Below are 15,762 nucleotides of genomic sequence, written 5' to 3'. Positions count from 1 at the left end.
CCTTGTGAGAACTGGGCTCTGTAAAAGAAAAAAAGAACCCAATTTTGGCGGGTTTGGAACTGCTTCTCTGGTTGCCCGGTTTTTTACGTTATTTTGCTACACCGGAAGAAAGAATGTCAAGCTCCGAGTGCTGCTCAAACCCTCCGACCCTGAACCCCTCCAGCGGCACCGGCCATGTCGAAAACCTCGGCGGTCTCGACTCCTATGTCACTGGCTCCCCTCACTCCAAACTTGCCCTTCTTCTCGTCTCTGATGTTTTTGGTAACTTTCCCACCACTTCAAAAACCTCTCCTTTTTTCGTTCAACGACATGGGTTTCTTTCCTTATTGTGTTATTTTTATGGGTTTTTGGTTTAATGGGTATTCATTTTTAGGTGTGTTTGTTGTTGATGGGTTTCCTAAATTTATGATATTTTCCATTCCTATTTGAATTTTTGGATTTTCTTTCCTCCTTTTCTGATTGAGTCTTGATATTCTAGGTTATGTGATGTTCATTTCTGTGATGAAAGTTTGTGTTTTGTATAACTGCTTTGTAATGTTAAATGTTTGCTTTGTCATGCAGGATTTGAAGCTCCAAACTTGAGGTATGATGACTAGTTGACTACTCTCTTTATTTGTCTTTCGACTGCTAATTTTATATGCAGTGGATAATGTGCTAGATGAATTCTACGAATCGCTTTTACTTGAATCCGAACGTTTTATGCTGTCCCTTTTCGCTTTTGGATATTGACGCGGGGACATTAGTTACAGTTGCTGGTTAAATTTGATGAATAATTTACTTGAAATTTTACAATTATTAAGGAAGGAAAAAAAAAAAAGTTACAGTAGGTCTATAATCTATGATTCTATATCTATATCTAACTTAATTTTGAAAGATAGTTACAACCAATAGTTTCGGATTGTATATCAGTATGAGATATTGTCCAATCCCCTGCCTATACAATGACGTTTTATGATAATTTGAAGATCTATAACTGTATTTTTAGGTTGTTCACTCTATAATCTGTAGAACGATAAAATTTCACATGCTGGTTACCGACATCAGCTATTTTCATCGAAGAACAAAACTGTGGCATCACTTTGTAGTTTCTGTGTTTCCACAATATTGTATACCCTTTAACTAATGCCACCTGCCTTCCATTTTGAAGGAAGCTTGCTGATAAAGTAGCAGCTGCTGGGTTCTTCGTTGTGGTTCCCGACTTCTTTAACAAAGACCCTTATGCACCTGAAGATGCCAATAGACCTCTTCCTGTTTGGATAAAAGATCATAGACCGGTTGGTTCTTTTGTTCTTATGTCTACTTTTATGCATATCTGTTTTGTTTCTTTAATGATCGAAGTACTTTTACAAGCCTCCCTATGCAATTCTTGAGTTTACTAAAATATATTAGATGCTTATCTGTGCGGGTTCAGCTTGGCAATCCCATGATTATTTATGTCAAAACTTTTTATGGTTGTTCACTACTAGGCTGATTCCACCTTTTGTGACAATGGTTAAGTTACGAGTCCCTAGCATTGGGGTGTTATAAAACTTTCTCTGCAATTTGGGTATGTTCAAGTATTGTCAGCTTCTGAATCTTGTTTTTGGATTGATAGGACAAGGGATTCGAGGATGCAAAGCTAGTTCTTGAAGCTTTAAAAAGAAAAGGCGTTTCTTCAATCGGTGCTGCAGGCTTCTGTTGGGGAGGTGAGTTCACTTTCCTTTCCTGTTAACATCTTGGTTGCTCTATTTTATTTTTCCTTATCTCCATAATCCATTTACTTTGTGGGTTATTTGTTGCTTTTTCAGTGTAACAAAAATGTTTCTCGTTTGGACTTTTGGCTAATGTTTAGGCAGTGTTTTACTTATCACTCTTGTTTCAATAGCTCAACCAATATGGAAAATATTCTTTCGGTCGACATTGAACTATTTGCACTGTTTTCAGCCAAGGTTGTGGTTGAACTTGCAAAGCGCGCTTTAATTCAAGCTGCTGTTCTGTGTCATCCTACATTTGTCACTGTGGATGATATAAAGGGTAAGATATCTGTATTAATATTCAGGAAATATCTACTTAGACACCATTATTGGAACAAAAAGTTAGTCTCACACTCGACCATTCCTGGAACTACTTTCAGAGGTTAAGGTTCCTATTTCTATACTTGGAGCTGAGTTTGATCGGATATCTCCACCTGAAGTTGTGAAACAGTTTGAAGAGGTTTTAACTGCAAAATCTGAGGTAGGAATATATCTTTCATCCGAACAGTCTTCGGTACTTGTGCTTTTGTTAGTTTGTTTATTCTAGTCACGGACATTCCTCAACTTGAGATGCCATAATGAAATATAATTGTGCATGGCTTGTAGTTATAGGTAACTTGCCCTTACAAAAATGACTTGTAACTTTGTAAGGGAAGGGTGCCAGAGAGCTTATATGTTATGAACTTCAATCACAGTCATACACCATTTTGTATGAACTTCAAAAACATTTTAATTTTGTTCTCTGTGAAGAAATGATAGGACAACACCAGGAGCACACACCCCCTTCACATTAGGGTTCACCACAGTGGTAGCTTGTAGTGGCAAACTTTTGAAATTTGTTGAAAAGATGGTTGGTTTTGCGGAATCACAGGTTAAGAGCCGTGTGAAGATATTCCCGAAAGTGCCACACGGGTGGACGGTGAGATACAATGTTGAAGACGAAGCAGCTTGTAAATCTGCCGAGGAGGCTCATCAAGACTTGTTGGAGTGGCTCATGAACCATGTCAAGGGAGTGACATCATCACTGTAGTGGATTTCCTTATCCTATCAGCTGCTTTCTATTGGTAGTGGTTAAATAATGCCTCTGGAGTTCTATGAACTAGTGTTTGATTGTAAAGTTGTGTAGTTTGAACTGACGGTCCTCGACTGGCCTCCTCCATGTAACCCGGAAGAACCTCCAACGCCATTTTTGGTGTCATGTAAGTTAAGTACTAGTTGGAGATGCCCAATGGGTTATGCCCCCCACCACAAAAGAGAGCTTTATAAACTTCATGATTTTGTTTCCGGCACCTGATAACCAGTTTTCAAACTTTGGTTGGGAACATAGGGGAAGTACAAAGGAGAAAAAGAGAAACTAAATGATGTGTCGCTAATAAGAAATAAACACGTGAATCAACACTTAAATAATAATCCAATCATCAATATGTGCTTACATATTTTACCTTCTTTCTTCAATGTTTCGCGTTACATAATTGGAATGACCGTTCGTTTTATGAAATCGCAGATTGAAAGCCATGTGAAGAATTTTCCGAAAGTGGAACACGAAGTAAGATGTTGAAGACAAAGCAGCTTGTAAGACTGCCGAAGAGGACCATCAAGACTTGTTGGAGTGGCTCTTGAACCATGTCGAGTGACTGGTATTGTCATCATTGTGAAGCATTTTATTGTTTCTGAAAGACAAGAATTATTTAAACATTATCGTATCAACAACATTCTATTACTATAAATCAGAATAATGCCAGCACTTTTTATAGTACCAATATTTGTATGTAAAATTCGTTGCTTGGAAGGGTAGAGGTTTGAGAACGTGATTTTAGGCTGGACATTTGGCGAGTGGTATAATTTATGCTAATAAGTTTGATGAAGTTGATTAGTGCATTATAAAAAATAAATAAATAATTAAAGAAAATTAAAAAAAAAAATTGTTTTCTAAATCGAATTAGGCTTACGTCATTCATCATGTCATTCATCCCGTCATTGAAAAAGTAAAAAATTCAATAAAAACAAAATATAAAAAAGTCCCATGTAGTGTTCTAAAAATCGGCCTAGGCGGTGCGTAGGCACTCGGCGGTGGAGTCCCGATCCGATTTGGGCTAAATCGTTTAGGTAAAGCGGGAATGATTTAGGTGGCCGCCTAGGCGTCTCTAGGCGCTCAAGGTGGCCTAGGCAGAGCTAGATGGCGGTCGATGCTCTGCAAATCTTCTCTCGCATCCGCATGATCCACCACCCATAACCCAAATCTTCAAACCTGCGCTCTTGCACCCAACATCAATCGATGAATCCAAGTAGATTGAGAATATATAGGGATGAACAATACACATAAACCGTCCGTTGGGTTTTACTGCAGAGAGAGAAGAGGATCTGTTTGAAGATATCCGTTCTTTGGGTTTTACTACAGAGAGAGAAGGGGATCTGTTGAAGAGATCCATCTGTTCTATTGAAGAGAAGAGGAGAGAGAGAGAGAGAGAGAGAGAGAGAGAGAGAGAGTCGAAAGAAAAACTGAAAATGGGAGAGAAAGGCATAACTAAAGAGAGAGAGAAGGGGATCTCTCTGCACTCTGCAGAGAGAGAAAGAAGAGGAGATCTGTTGATAATAAATGCAAGCCTAGAGCCGCTAAACAAGTGATGGTTGATTGGGACTAACATTGGAGAAATCGAGAAAGGCTGTAGAAAAGCTGTCAGCTTAATTGAAAAAAAAGGGGCTATTCTTTCAAGTTGGGTCCATTTTGTGGCCCACTATTTTGTTCAAAGAAAAAACAAACTAGGCCCAATATTCTTTGTATAAAATTAGAAAAAAAAAGTTCTAAAGTTCTAAAATTATACACATATACTCATATTTTATAATATATAGTGTAAATTTATGTAAATCCATCTAGGCGCTAAGCGTTAGTCCATCGCCCAACTAGCGTCTAGCGCCTAGTGTTTTTTAAGACCTTGCACACATGTACTTGAAATTCAATGAGAATCAATCAAAACAAAAAAGAATTGATATTTTTTTGCAGAAATATTCACGAAATTTAATTGTTTGGAATGGAAATGGGAGACGGGGATGGACGGGTGATATTTTCTTTTTATTTAATTTGTAATTTTTTAAAACAAGTTGTAAGTTCAACAAAAAAAAAAAAAAAAAAAAAAAAAATAGTTCATCGCCCGACTAGCGTCTAGCGCCTAGCGTTTTTTAAGACCTTACACATATATACTTGAAATTCAATGAGAATCAATCAAAACAAAAAAGAATTGATATTTTTTTGCAGAAATATTCACGAAATTTAATTGTTTGGAATGGAAATGTGAGACGGGGATGGACGGGTGATATTTTCTTTTTATCTAATTTGTAATTTTTTAAAACAAGTTGTAAGTTCAACCAAAAAAAAAAAAAAAAAAAAAACAGTTCACCTTATCAAATTATAAATGAAAGCGTCATTGATGACGTGATAGTACTGTACTATTTAATAATTTTTTATATTTAAATATAGTCTCCGTTGTCCTAGCTCAGGCAAACACCGACGAGGAGTGATAAGGAAAGAAATCATGGCAAGCTCTGAGTGCTGCTCAAACCCTCCGACCCTCAACCCCTCCAGCGGCACCGGCCATGTCGAAAGCCTCGGCGGTCTCGACTCCTATGTCACTGGCTCCCCTGATTCCAACTTTGCTGTTCTTCTCATCTCTGACGTTTATGGTAACTTTCCCACCACTTATAAAACCTCTCTTTTCTTCGTTCTACGACATGGGTTTATTCCCTTGTTGTCTATTTTTATATGGGTTTTTGGTTTAATGGGTATTGATTTTTAGGCTATATTTGTTGATTGGTGTCCAAATTTATGACATTTTCCTTTCCCCTTTGAATTTTTGGATTTTTTTCCCCTCCAATTCTGACAAAGTCTTGATAATCTAGCTTATGTGATGTTCATTTCTGTGATGAAAGTGTGTGTTTTGTATAACTGCTTTGTAATGTTGAATGTTTGCTTTGTCATTCAGGATTTGAAGCTCCAAACTTGAGGTATGATGACTTTTCGCTTGGATATTTACACTTGCTGCTTAAATTTGATGACCAGTTTACTGGAAATAGTACAATCGTTAAGGAAGAAAAAAAAGAAGTTACAGTAGGTCTGTAATCTATGATTCTATATCTATATCTGACTTATTTTTGAAAGATAGTCACAACCAATAGTTTCGGATTGTCTATCAGTATCAGATATCGTATAACAATTGTCGGATCCCCTGACTTTTACAATAACCTTTCATGATGGTTTGAAGATCTATACCTGTATTTTTAGATTATTCACTCTATAATTTATAGAAGGATAAAATTTCACGTGCCAGTTACCGACTTCAGATATTTTCATGTTGTTCGGTGTTTCCATAATATCCTGTACCCTTTAACTAATGCCACCTGCCTTCCATTGTGAAGGAAGCTTGCTGACAAAGTTGCAGCTGCTGGGTTCTTCGTTGTGGTTCCCGACTTCCTTAACAAAGACCCTTATGCACCTGAAGATGCCAACAGACCTATTTCTGTTTGGATAAAGGATCATGGACCGGTTGGTTCTTTTGTTATTGTGTCTACTTTTATGCATATCTGTTTTGTTTCTTTAACGATCAAAGTACTTTTACAAGTCTCCTTATGCAATTCTTGAGTTTTAAAAAATATTTTATATGCTTATGTGAGTGGGTTCAGCTTGGGAGTCGCATGAAGACTGTTGTTATGTTAAAACTTTTTATGGTTGTTCACTACTAGGCTGATTCACCTTTTGTGACAATGGTTAAATTACGAGTCCCTGGCAGTGGGGTGTTATAAAAGTTTTTCTGCAATTTGGATATGTTCAAGTATTGTTAGCTTCTGAAGCTTGTTTTGGGATTGATAGGACAAGGGATTTGAGGATGCAAAGCCAGTTCTTGAAGCTTTAAAAAGTAAAGGTGTTTCTGCAATTGGTGCTGCAGGCTTCTGTTGGGGAGGTGAGTTCACGTTCATTTCTTGTTAACATCTTAGTTGCTCTATTTCATTTTTCCTTATATATATATATATTTAATTTGTTGCTTTTTGAGTATAACAAAAATGTTTCTCGTTTAGACATTTGGATAATGTTTAGGCAATGTTTTTACTTATCACTCTTGTTTCAGTAGTTCAACCAATATGGAAAATATTGTTTCGGTTGACATTGAACTATTTGTGCTGTTTTCAGCCAAGGTTGTGGTTGAACTTTCAAAGCACGCTTTAATTCAAGCTGCTGTTCTGTGTCATCCGTCATTAGTCACTGTGGATGATATCAAGGGTAAGATACCTGTACTAATATTCAGGAAATATCTACATCATTATTGGAACAAAAAATTAGTCTCACACTCACTTTATGATCTATTCCTGGACTTACTTTCAGAGGTTAAGGTTCCTATTTCTATACTTGGAGCTGAGATTGATCGGATGTCTCCGCCTGAAGTCGTGAGACAGTTTGAAGAGGTTTTAACTACAAAACCTGAGGTAGGAATCTCCTTCATCCGAACAGTCTTCAATACTTTTGTGGCTTTGTTAGTTTGTTTATTCTAATCGTGGACATTCCTCAACTCGGGATGCATGGCGAACTTTTTCTATCATATTATGAAATATAATTGTGCATGGCTTATAGTTATAGGTAACTTGCCCTTACAAAAACGACTTGTAGGGGAAGGGGGCCAGAGAGCTTATATGCTAAGATATTCTGTTTTAATTTCCAATCAGGGTCATATACCGTTTTGTACGAACTTTGAAGAAATGATAGGACAACACCAAAAACACCCCCCCTTCACATTAGGATTCACCACTGTGGTAGCTTGTAGTGGTAAACTTTTGAAATTTGTTGAAACGATTGTTGGTTTTGTGGAATCATAGGTTAAGAGCCATGTGAAAATATTCCCGAAAGTGTCGCATGGGTGGACGGTGAGGTACAGTGTTGAAGACGAAGCAGCTTGTAAATCTGCCGAGGAGGCTCATCAAGATTTGTTGAAGTGGTTCTTGAACCATGTCAAGTGAGTGGCCTCATCAAGATTTGTTGAAGTGGTTTTCCTTATCAGCTGCTGTCTATTAGTAATGGATAAATAATGCCTCTGGAGTTTTATGTTCGTATTTGTTTTTAAAGTTTTGTAATAGAATTTTACGGCTTAATTTTCATGTATTCCATAATTCTGAATATAAGTACGTACAATTCTTATTACATAAGGAAACAATAAGGGACACTAATATTACCTTCCTAAAACATGACTAATATTTACACAATATTTACATTCCCTTTTCCTTACATTGACTCACGCAATACTCCCTTCTCAAGTTGGTGCATAGATATCACACATGCTTAACTTGATAGGTGAGTCATCAAAAGCTCTACTACACATAGCATGAGTAAGAACATATGCAAGTTGTTCTTCCGAGTTCACAAACGGTATTGAAACAATCTTCTCAAGCTTTTCTTTAATGAAATGTCGATCAACCTCAACATACTTAGTCCTATCATGTTGTACTAGATTCTCTACTCTCTCTCTTGCCGACTTGTCACAATACAATTTCATTGCCTCTTCTTGTTTAAATCTGAGACTCCAAAGCAACTTCCGTAGCCAAAGAATCTCACACACACCATGCACCATGCCCCTGTATTTGGCCTCGACAAAAGATCGAGACACCACCTTCTGTTTCTTGTTCCGCCAAGTAACCAAATTACCTCCAACGAATGTAAAATATCCAGACGTAGAACGCCTATCAGTCACATCACTTGCCCAATTAGCATCAGTAAATCCCTCAATCCTCATGTGTCCATGAGGCTTATACAGAATTCCTTTTCCAGGAGCAGACTTTAAATATGCTAGAATCCTCATAACTGCCGCCATATACTCCACACTCGGCGAGTGCATAAACTGACTCATCATACTTACTGCATAGGCAATATCCGGACGAGTGCAAGACAAATAAATTAGTCTCCCTACCAGTCTCTAATATCTACCATTGTCAACCGGTTCTTGATCTGGATCAATCCCTAAATAATGCTTCTCTACAATAGGAGTGTCCACTGGTTTACATCCCAGCATGCCTATCTCTTTTAATAAATCCATAACATATTTACGTTGAGACAAGAAAATACCTCAAGATGAACTAGCCACTTCTACTCCAAGAAAATATTTTGTCTCCCAAATTCTTTATCTTGAACTTGGCGGCAAGACTTGCTTCCAGCTTCATCATCTCTTCTGAATCATCACCTATTATTATCATGTCATCCACATAAATAATTAAGGCTGTCACTTTACTGCTTCTCTGTTTTACAAACAACGTATGGTCGGGGTGACTTTGATAATATCCATTCCTTCTCATAACTTGAGTAAATCTACCAAACCATGCATGAGGTGATTGCTTAAGTCCATAAAGCGACTTTTGCAACCTACATACTCAGGTTTTCCCTTCGGCATTATACCTGGAGGAAAATCCATATACACTTCTTCTTCCAAATGCCCATGAAGAAAAACATTTTTAACATCAAATTGTTTCAGTGGCCAATTCAAATTTGTAGCTATTGAAATAAGAACCCATATTGTATTCATCTTTGCTACTGAAGAAAATGTTTCCTGGTAATCAACACCATATGTTTGAGTATAACCTTTTGCCACTAACCTTGCTTTATACCTGTCTATTGATCTGTCGGCCTTGTATTTAATTGTAAAGACCCATCTACATCCGACCGGCCTTTTCCCCTTTGATAGTTCCATTACTTCCCATGTATCATTCTTATGTAGTGCCATCATTTCTTCATCCATTGCATCAACCCATTTTGGATCCTTCAATGCCTCCTCAACTCGGGTTGGTACTTGAATTGCTTCCACATTATTCACCTATGCTTGACGTTTCAGTGCAAGGTTCTTGCATGACACATAATTTGCTATTGGATACTTTATTTTTCCTTTAGAAAAAACCTGTCATGCGGAACACCACGATTTTACCTTAGCGGCAACTTATATGTACTTACAACATTATTTGGATTAGTTACATGATCATCTGTTGTACTTACCTCAGGGACATTCAGAGAAGACACATTGGGTAGTGAGCTAGAGAGAGAGAGAGGGTAATGTAGGTTCGACAAATAACACTTTTTCCCCTACTGCACTTGGTTCGGCAACAACTAGTTGCTGGGCGGTTAAACTTAGATCGGCAGGACTTTACCGATTTGTTATACCTGTCTCGGCAGACTTTCGCTGATCTTCTCTACTTGTCTTAGCAGAGTCTTGTCGAACTGCTGCACCTATCTTGACAGACGACAGTTAAGGTGGTTAGTTCATTATCTCAGCAGCTTCTTGCCAATTCCCTTGATTTTCATTATTGTCAACACATGCTCCCCCTGAACTACATATCACACTTTCTGGTATCTCTAACCATCCAAGATCATTCTGATCACCACTAGTGTTCTCCCCCTGGTGATCTGAATATGACGGGGTAGAAGAATAAAAATACTCGGATTCAGAAAAAGTAACATCCATGGTCACATACATATGGCGAGTTTCAGGATGATAACACTTGTACCTTTTTTGTTGAGAGGTAAGCTGAAAAAAACCACATCGAATGGCACACGAATCCAATTCACTACAATGAATCTTGTGGATATGAACAGATGCGACACATCCAAACACATGAGGAGTTAAAGTATTGGTAGATACTATGGGAACATGTTCAGTTAAGACTTGGAGAGGTGTACGGAAGTCCACAACCTAAGATGGCATACAGTTAATCACATACACGGCATAGGTAACAACTTCAGGCCAAAAATGTTTAGGGATGGACATACCAATAAGCAAGGCACGAACAGTTTCCAAAATATGACGATTCTTTCTCCCAACAACTATATAGAGACAATGACGATCACTTGCTCCATTAGTAGCACGCTCTTTGGCACGTAACTTTTTCTTTAATTCCAGAAACCACTCAGGGACTCCATGTTTTTTAATACAGTTATCTTCAGTATGACGGGTTTGACCGCAGAAAGTACACTTTAAATCATCTTTATTTTCTCGAGTAAAAGGAAGAGAAGTTGTTGATTAAAGTGATGCATATGGGCGGCCAGCAGGGAATGGTCGAGGCATCATGGCTACCGTCGATGTCAAGGCTCCTCCTTGGCTGCTGACACCACTTCCTCCTATCATGGTAGCATGATGTTAGGCTTCACACCTAATCACAAAAAACACCTCCTCGACAGATGGTAGGGGTTGAGTTCTCAAAATATCACTACGTACCTTATCAAATACATCATCAAGTCCCGCCAAGAAGGCATACACTCGGTCCAATCGGATCTCTTCTCGACGTGTCTTCAAATCAAGAGCAAACTCCATCTTAATCGGTATTCTTTGATCCAGTTTTTGCCATACTGCCTTGAGATCGGCATAGTACACATCAATAAGACGCCTTTCCTGATGGAGTCGAAACGATTTTACCTTCAACTCATAAATCTAAGAGATATCAGAACCATCATAATATGTCCTAGCAACTTCTTCCCACACTTCTTTAGCAGTACAAAGATGGATGAAAAAACCCATGTTGGTAGGATCCATGGAATTAATCAACCACCATTTCACAATTGCATTCCCAATTTCCCAAGCTTCATACTTGGCATTTTCTTGCTTGGGCTCCTTAATATTCCCTATCACGAACCCTTTATTACCACGCCCAACAATATGCATCTCCAATATTTTGGAACAAATAGGGTAATTTGATCCATTGAGCTTTACGGTATTCGGTATGTTTGAAGCATCAATATGTATCACAACAGGGCTCACAACTGAATTGTCAGTGGTTGTACGTAGACCCCCTCCAACTTCAGCCGTGAGTTTTCTTCGACATTGACCATCTTGATTCACGACACACACATCAGCGTGACAATTTCCTGCGAATAGCAAAAAAAAAGAAACACGGCAGGGACACAAGACCCACGACAGGGCAGCAATCATAGCCCTTGCAGTAGTGGCACGATACATAAATTGTTTTCCAGTTAAGGTTACATCAACAAGGTTTCGATGCCAAATAGAATTTTATTGCTTAATTTCCATGTATGCCATAATTCTGAATATAAGTACATACAATCCTTATTACATAAGGAAACAATAAAGGACACTAATATTACCTTCCTAAAAAATGACTGTAATATTTACATTCCCTTTTCCTACACATTGACTCATGCAATAGTTTGAACTGAAGGTTCTGGACCGGTCTCCTCCATGTAACCCCTAGGGACCCCCATCACCATTTGGGTGTCATGTAAGTATAGTACTAGTTGGAGATGCCCTATGGGTTGTTGCCACCCACTCCCCCCCCCCCCCCCCCCCCCCCCAACCCAAAAACCAAAAAAGAAAGTTTTATAAACTTGATAATTTTGTTTCCGATACATGATAACAGTTTTCACATTTTGGTTTGGAACCGAAGGGAAATACAAAAGAGAAAAGAGGGATGAACAAATGTAAACGAATGTTGGTGGAACCACAAGAAATGTGTGCGGTAGAGAGTGCAGTTTGAAAATTAAAAACTTGAAAACATATTTATTTATATACTCAAATTACTAATCACTATTATCGATAATTACCTAACTAATCATTTTTACACTAATTAACTTGTTGAGCTGTCACTTGATTTTCAATAAAAGATGCATGCTAACAAATATGTCCCCACCTGAAGTCGTGCAACAATTTGAGGACACTTTAACTGCAAAATATGAGGTAGGAAATGAGTCTAGATCATTGCCGTATCCTCTTTGTAAGGATCCTGAGAATCCGTAAATCGTGTCCGTTCATCGTATATCATGCGGTCAAAAATCATTTTAAATATTTTTAATTTAAAAATAACATAAACAATTTTGACAAAAACTAACCGCATGATGTACAATAAATAGACACGATTCACAAATCCTCAGGATCCTCACCAAAAGGATCTGGAGAGGACCGTGTTGGATAGGAAATATCCTTCATGGAAACACTCTTGTTAGGGTGCAAGATCCCCACACAACTCTTCCCACGGGTTGCAAACACTAAGTTAATTGAAGGTGTCTTGACAAAACCTTGAATAGGCTCTTAGGCTTTCTTGCAAAGTTAGTTATTGTCAAGCATGCCATTACTGGTCAAGTCCAATAGGTTGTTTAATTAGTTTAGATGTTTATAGGTCATTTGTTGATCTGCAAGTAAACTGTGTCTCTTAGAAAAGATTGTTTAATGGAGGGATTAAATCCATATTAGGTTCTTTTCCATGCCTTGAAGACAAGGACTTTATATTTTTTGTTTGTTGAATGCCAAAACAATGACCGCAAACTGATTAGAAATGGTCCAAGCCAGTTTGCAATCTTTGTGAAAGATTAAAGAGATAAAGCAAAGTGAAACAAAGAATAAGTGAAAAATTGAAAGTAAAGAGCTTGTAAATTCGCATAAAGTGTTAGCCAAAATGACAATAAATTGCATGAAAAGTAATAACTTGAAAGTAAATGATAAATACAAGCGATTAGGCAAAGTTTCAACCTATTCGGATAAGTTATGCCAAGTACATAGAGTGTTTTGAGAAGTAAAATCTAATACAGGAAATTAATACTACAAAGGAAGTAGCGAAGCTGTAAATACAAGGGAATGTTTGAACCACAAAAGGAATATGTGAAAAGTACGTTGCAGAGCTTTTAGAAGTCGTTTTGTATGTTGGGTTGAGTGTCCTTTCTTCAATCTCTTCATTGTGCCTCTTTCTTCTTAAGTATGTTCTTAGTTCTGGCCCAAGTTGTTGATGTGATTTTGTTAGATGGTGAGTTTTCCACTTGGATACTTGAGCTTTGATCATCTTGTATCTACAATTTTGCATTGAAAAGTGATTTCTCTGTTAAAGAAAAAAAAGGGACTGCAAATCCCTCTTTTAGTGTGAACAAGGATGATCTTGCCGCCCAAACATAGCACGTCAAAAATACTTTTAACTTTGGCTACTTACTGTTCATCTATGTTAAAATTAAGTACTCAATAAGAAAACCAAATTAATTTTAAAGAAAGGCCTTAGCAAGGCCCAACGCCTAAATTCAATTCAAAAAACTCTCAAATGATTTTCATGTATTTGTTGAAATGAATCATGGATATCCTTACAGGTTTGGTCCTTATTTAACATAATTTTTCAAGGAATGATCAAAATGATTGATGGTGGACAAAAACAGGAACCACTTCTATTGATTTCAAATCTCAGATACAAAAATAAGGAGCTATGTAAATCTTAGGGACCATTTTGGCTAAGAAGTCATTAGAATATGACTATTGGTTATAAGGAATTCCAGATTAAAAGACATGTGGAGATTTTCCCGAAAGTGGAACACGAGTGGAGTCGGTGGGCCTCGAGGTAAGATTTGTTAGAATGGTTCTTGAACGATGTCATGTGAATGGTATCGTCATCATTATGAAGCGTCTTATTGTCAAGGAAAGACAATAATAATTTAAACCTTGTCATATCAACTGTATTCTATTTAGAGCACTTCCAACCCTATAAAATTCCCTAGGAGATAGTGGATTAAATCCACTCCCCACCCCCAAAGCTCCTCCAGCCCTTTGTAATCCGCTAAGCTCCCGGGGAGCCCAATTGTTCACCTAGGCAAAAATCGATAAGCCCAACTCCTAAGTGATCAGAAATGTTACCATTGGCTACATGTCAAAGTATGACCTGTTGGATTTTAATTTTTTTTTATAATCCAACTGTCCAAATTAATTAAGTTAATAAAAATTATCAAAATAATACATAAAAATATAAAATAAAATAAAAATAAAAATCCTTCTTTTGCAATAGTAATTTTTTGCTCAGGAATGAGGCCCATAACATGAAAAGCATTCTTCTTTTGCACAAAATATGGATCATGGTTGCAAACAGCAATCATGATTTTGTTAACAAACTTCATTGCATTTTAAAACGACGTCTAAAATACGCATTAAGGCATGCATTGTTTGGGATAAAATAATCGTCTAAAAGGTCCTTACCTTGATGTTCCCTCTTTCTATTAAGGTTTGCAGAACGCCTGGGTTTAGGGGATCTCACCCTCAACTTGCATGACACGGCGGGAATGTGAGGCTCTCCCGCTTCTACGTTCTTCATCCTCTTTCTCTTCTATTTCAAACACCGCATTTTCACCCTCCTCGAGATCGAACAATCTCCTTGCTTGCCACGTGGCACACCGTGATTGATGAAAAATCTTATTGAAATTTATTTTCAAAGATTCTAAACGGATAGTGACAAGTGACACGATGAGATTGGTTAAAAATCTTAGTAGAAATTTATTCACAAAATTCTGACAGAATCATGACACTTGGCACTACGAAATTGGTTAAAAATCTATTCGAAAATCTATCTATAAAAATTGTACTTTCGGATAAAAATACATGGAGTGACGAGATTGGTTAAAATCCTATCTGAAATTAAAATAAATGATTTTTTATTATTTATAAAAAAATATTAATAATATTTTAAAACAAATTTCTTGGCTATTCAATTTAGGATGGAGATGTATTTGAACAAGTTCACTTGGGGGATTAATAAGAATAATGTCTACTATTGCTCAAGAGGCTTTTTAGGGGTGGAAGTGCTCTTACTATGAATAAGAATAATGTCTACTATTTTATAGTACCATTATTTGTATGTAAAATTTGTTGCTTGGAACAGTGGGTACTTTTAGGTTTGACATTTGGTGAGTGTTATAATTTATGCTAATAAGTTTGATGAATTTGAGTGGTGCATCATAAAAGAAAAAGAGTGCTATTCACACTTTTTTTTTTTTTTACTTCTCACACATTATTGTTAAGTTTTTATCATTGATCTTCTTCAATTCCTTCGGTTTGATGACAAAAAATTATGAGGAGTGTTGTGAGAGGTGAAAATGAGTGTGTGGATAGTATTACCCAAAAAAAAATATTTTTTTTGTTATTCAAATCCAATCATCCGAACAGAACCACACATTAAGCGTTTTTCTCCAAGCAGTATTTAGAATATCGATGTAGGTGGAAATGTCGATATGCAAATTATACAATATTAGTTGTCTTCA

The 15,762-nt window shown here is 37.1% G+C and overlaps 2 protein-coding genes across 3 annotated transcripts; both read left to right on the top strand.

The window, feature by feature from the left end:
- The first annotated feature begins 35 nt into the window (after positions 1-35).
- Positions 36-2,953, top strand: LOC137731914 (endo-1,3;1,4-beta-D-glucanase-like). The gene is made up of 7 exons (XM_068471174.1): positions 36-261; positions 562-583; positions 1,148-1,274; positions 1,595-1,685; positions 1,924-2,013; positions 2,114-2,214; positions 2,605-2,953. Exons 1-7 carry the CDS (start codon positions 114-116, stop codon positions 2,761-2,763), a joined length of 738 nt encoding a protein of 245 aa, XP_068327275.1. The 5' UTR covers positions 36-113; the 3' UTR covers positions 2,764-2,953.
- Positions 2,954-5,228: 2,275 nt separating this feature from the next.
- On the top strand, positions 5,229-7,956 carry LOC137731507 (endo-1,3;1,4-beta-D-glucanase-like). 2 transcript variants are annotated; one of them, XM_068470627.1, is made up of 7 exons: positions 5,229-5,411; positions 5,711-5,732; positions 6,144-6,270; positions 6,595-6,685; positions 6,913-7,002; positions 7,105-7,205; positions 7,593-7,956. In XM_068470627.1, exons 1-7 carry the CDS (start codon positions 5,264-5,266, stop codon positions 7,731-7,733), a joined length of 720 nt encoding a protein of 239 aa, XP_068326728.1. In that variant the 5' UTR covers positions 5,229-5,263; the 3' UTR covers positions 7,734-7,956. The 2 variants fall into 2 exon arrangements, with proteins under 2 accessions (XP_068326728.1, XP_068326727.1); XM_068470626.1 differs by having other exon boundaries at positions 6,913-7,205.
- The last annotated feature ends 7,806 nt before the right edge of the window (positions 7,957-15,762 follow it).

The sequence above is a fragment of the Pyrus communis genome, chromosome 4 (assembly GCF_963583255.1).
Source record: "Pyrus communis chromosome 4, drPyrComm1.1, whole genome shotgun sequence".
NCBI lineage: Eukaryota > Viridiplantae > Streptophyta > Magnoliopsida > Rosales > Rosaceae > Pyrus > Pyrus communis.
This window is presented reverse-complemented; position numbering and strand designations above follow the sequence as displayed.

What these genes read in the sequence shown, in the direction of transcription:
- LOC137731914 (XM_068471174.1), top strand. Translation starts at nt 114, where the DNA reads ATGTCAAGCTCCGAGTGCTGCTCAAACCCTCCGACCCTGAACCCCTCC. An exon ending in TTTGAAGCTCCAAACTTGAG is followed by an intron (nt 584 to 1,147) that starts GTATGATGACTA and finishes TCCATTTTGAAG; the next exon opens with GAAGCTTGCTGATAAAGTAG. An exon ending in CACTGTGGATGATATAAAGG is followed by an intron (nt 2,014 to 2,113) that starts GTAAGATATCTG and finishes AACTACTTTCAG; the next exon opens with AGGTTAAGGTTCCTATTTCT.
- LOC137731507 (XM_068470626.1), top strand. Translation starts at nt 5,264, where the DNA reads ATGGCAAGCTCTGAGTGCTGCTCAAACCCTCCGACCCTCAACCCCTCC. An exon ending in TCTCATCTCTGACGTTTATG is followed by an intron (nt 5,412 to 5,710) that starts GTAACTTTCCCA and finishes TTTGTCATTCAG; the next exon opens with GATTTGAAGCTCCAAACTTG. An exon ending in TTTTAACTACAAAACCTGAG is followed by an intron (nt 7,206 to 7,592) that starts GTAGGAATCTCC and finishes GTGGAATCATAG; the next exon opens with GTTAAGAGCCATGTGAAAAT.